Source organism: Penaeus monodon, chromosome 25 (assembly GCF_015228065.2).
Source record: "Penaeus monodon isolate SGIC_2016 chromosome 25, NSTDA_Pmon_1, whole genome shotgun sequence".
Classification (NCBI taxonomy): domain Eukaryota; kingdom Metazoa; phylum Arthropoda; class Malacostraca; order Decapoda; family Penaeidae; genus Penaeus; species Penaeus monodon.
The window spans coordinates 43,416,798-43,417,048 of record NC_051410.1 but is presented as its reverse complement, the minus strand read 5'-3'; the positions used below and the strand labels follow the sequence as shown (position 1 = coordinate 43,417,048).

Sequence of the window (251 nt, the reverse complement as noted above, 5' to 3'; positions counted from 1 at the left end):
CTTCGTCCCCCATCTTATACAATGTCAGGTTACCGAAGTTGCTTCTGTTTGTATGAATATGTGAATAAATGTTATATTCAGACATTTTTTAGTTTGATTCCAACTACCCAATAATGTGTAATGTAATTCCAGCCTGAATAAGGTACATACATTCCTGAGGCTATTATGATGATTTATGTATGTATTTTTTTTTGTAAAATAATGGAACCTTCAAACCGGAACCGTAATTTTCATCCAGGAATCATTTCAGA

The 251-nt window shown here is 32.7% G+C and overlaps 1 protein-coding gene across 1 annotated transcript in view; it reads left to right on the top strand.

Annotated features, from left to right (window-relative positions):
* Nucleotides 1–201: 201 nt before the first annotated feature.
* LOC119589420 overlaps nt 202–251 on the top strand; it is a gene marked incomplete at its 3' end in the record, with an annotated part of 11,976 nt that continues 11,926 nt past the window's right edge. Inside the window, 1 exon segment of the mRNA XM_037938028.1 lies at nt 202–223. Coding sequence (XP_037793956.1) covers nt 202–223 — 22 coding nt within the window.